The sequence below is a fragment of the Passer montanus genome, unplaced genomic scaffold (genome assembly GCF_014805655.1).
Source record: "Passer montanus isolate IOZ18808 unplaced genomic scaffold, ASM1480565v1 scaffold4, whole genome shotgun sequence".
NCBI classification, from domain to species: Eukaryota; Metazoa; Chordata; class Aves; order Passeriformes; family Passeridae; genus Passer; species Passer montanus.
The window spans coordinates 7,121,400-7,124,096 of NW_024368818.1; the positions used below are offsets into that span (position 1 = coordinate 7,121,400).

A 2,697-nucleotide genomic window follows, 5' to 3' on the forward strand; every position below is an offset into this window, starting at 1 on the left:
CCTTGCCAAACAGCAAGAGGTAAAATGGTTATGGCAATTACTCTCAGAAGGCAAACATTCCCATGGCCAAATATCTGCGTAGCCAGGAGCAGAAAATGATATTAAGCTTATACCATGAGCACAGCAAGGAGCACGTAGGTGTTCCCATAGCCCTTCAGTGGTGGTGGATACACCTATGGCCACAGTATGTGCTGAGCTCCCAGAGGATCTCCTCATGGGCACTGTGAGCAGGGCAGCAAGTGCTGTGTCACTGCCTGGGTGGAAACTATTGTTCCAGTGGTGTTTGTCAACGGGCTGGTAGGAAAGGCAAGCAGCCTTGGACGGGCACTGCGAGCAGGGCAGCAAGTGCTGTGTCAAAACTATTGTTCCAGTGGTGTTTGTCAACGGGCTGGTAGGAAAGGCAAGCAGCCTTGGAAGGATATAAATTCCCCAGTCCATCCACCAGCTCTCCTTCAGCAGCTGCAGAGCACGAGGGATGAGGTTCCTCCTGCTAGCTACACTCGTCCTGCTCCTGCTCTGCCCCCCGGGCACAGGGGTGCGTGATTACACCTCTGTCCTCTCTGTGCCCAATGGAGGCCACTGGGGCAAGTGGGGCAGCCGGCAGTTTTGCCATCATGGCTATGCCAATGGATTTGCACTGAAGGTAAAATTCTCTCCATTCCCTACTGTCTCCTGCCTCTAAGGATTTTCTGCAGCTTTTTCCTCTTCTTCAGTATGAGACTCTGTACATAAAGCTATGAGTGTTCTGGCAAGTGTTGCCACTGTAGCTACACCAGAAAAGTCTGCATGTGGCTGATGTTGCTGGGAGAAGTCATGTGGGTGTGAAAATCTGGATTCTGGGAGAGAGGAATTCACCACCAGTGTCTCTCCTGAGACTCTGAGACACTGCCTTACCTGAGTTGGGTCAGAAATAGTCAGAAAACACAAAGAATATGTTACAAGGGTTAGGTGGTTTCCCAGTCACGCCCATCTTTTCCAATGTGCTTTCCAAGACATTTTCTCTTTCCCATTACAGAAAGGAGTGGGGCTTCTTATGACAGGCATGTAAAGGACTTTTCCTGGGTCTTTTTCCCCTTGCCATTGCCTCTGTCCCTGTGTGACTTCCATTGCAGGTGGAGCCTGACCAGTTTGGAAGGGATGACACGGCTCTGAATGGCATACGCCTGCACTGTCAGGATGACTCAATAACCATCGAGTCCTTGGTGGGGGAGTAAGTGACACTGTGGTTTCTCTCCTGTTTGTCATGCACCAGCTCACAAAACACCCATGGGTGTCACTATTTGCAAGGGTCTCTTCTCTCTGACTTGCTGTATACATAGTGCTGTAGTATAGTGAATTAAACAAGTGGTTAGGGGTTGTTTCTCATTAATTTTGAGGGTTATTAAACAGGGTTACCTCACTTTACTACTTTTTGTTTGCCCTTGGATTTTCTGCAGAGCACTGTGAACACCTGACTAATGGTCCCAGGGTTAGAGTCTTTCTTTGGAAGGGTTTCTAACCACGCATTTAGAAACTTCCAGGTCCAAGCCCTGGCCATGCTGCAGGGAACAGCACTGCACCTCTGGCTGCTCTCCCGGCTGCCTGCTGTGTACCTGTTACACATGTCAGGGGTGCATCATAAAACATGTGCTCAGGCTGCCCTCAGAGTTTCCACCAGAACCATAACTATCCAGTCTCAGGCTTCCTGGTGTTTTTCTGATGAGATATCAATGAAGAGAAAAGTACATCTTTGGAAGGCAAGGAAAACAAAAGGAGAAAGTAAGGGGCCCCCGACTGCAGCAGGATGCTGTGTCAGAGAAGTGTTAATCAGAGCAGCATGACAAAGAGAAGGAGCATTTCCCAGAAGCTCACAGAGCCCAGACGTTTTTTCATTTGCTTTTTGTCAGGTGGGGTTCCTGGACCAGCTTTCAAGTTTGCCCTGGAGGCTACCTGATCTCCTTTTCACTGAGAACAGAGAAGTCCCAAGGAGCGGGTGATGACACAGCAGCCAACAACATCCAGTTCAGATGCTCAGACGAAGCTGTGCTGGTAGGTGATGGACTGTCGTGGGGCAGCTTTGGCCCATGGACCAACAGCTGCAAGATATGTGGTCTCCAGACCAAGGTAGAGCCCCCACAGGGACTCCAGGACGACACAGCACTCAATGATGTAAAGTTCTTCTGCTGCAAATGAGCACTTGCTCCACCTTCATCACCACCTACACATCCCATATCCCACAGCAAGTGAAGTATCAGTAAAGCTTTGCTCTAGCTTTGTCCTGGGACATGCCCATGATATTTTGACTGCTTGCATCTTGCTGTTCTGGCCAATGCCTTAGATGATGATGTCTTTTACAGCTACTGCTTCGTTAGCATAGCCAAATCATTGTATCCTGTACTCTGGTATGTTGCTGTGAAAATGCTCAATCTCTAGCAATTGCTCAGAGCTGAGAGACTCTCAACTTTCTTTTTCTCTGACTGGCCAGTTTGTTTGAGGTTTGGTCTGCCCATTTTTCCCTTATTTGAAGTAATACTTGGTCTGTTGATATGACAAACATATCTCTATATAAAAAAACCCAAGAATGGGTATTTGAGTCTGTCTGAAGCTTCTGGCCAAAGCCAAAATGACTAATGAGAGCCAAGCAGGGTGAAACAGAAGTTTGAGTGAGCTCATGAGAAACATCAAAGGTTTGCTGTCATTGCCCACCCCTAGCCTAAA

At 48.3% G+C, this 2,697-nt stretch overlaps 1 protein-coding gene across 1 annotated transcript; it reads left to right on the forward strand.

Annotated features, from left to right (window-relative positions):
* The first annotated feature begins 475 nt into the window (after positions 1–475).
* Positions 476–2,172, forward strand: LOC120506760 (vitelline membrane outer layer protein 1-like). The gene is made up of 3 exons (XM_039718721.1): positions 476–643; positions 1,113–1,210; positions 1,887–2,172. The coding sequence occupies exons 1-3, from the start codon at positions 476–478 to the stop codon at positions 2,170–2,172; spliced, it is 552 nt and encodes a 183-aa protein (XP_039574655.1).
* The last annotated feature ends 525 nt before the right edge of the window (positions 2,173–2,697 follow it).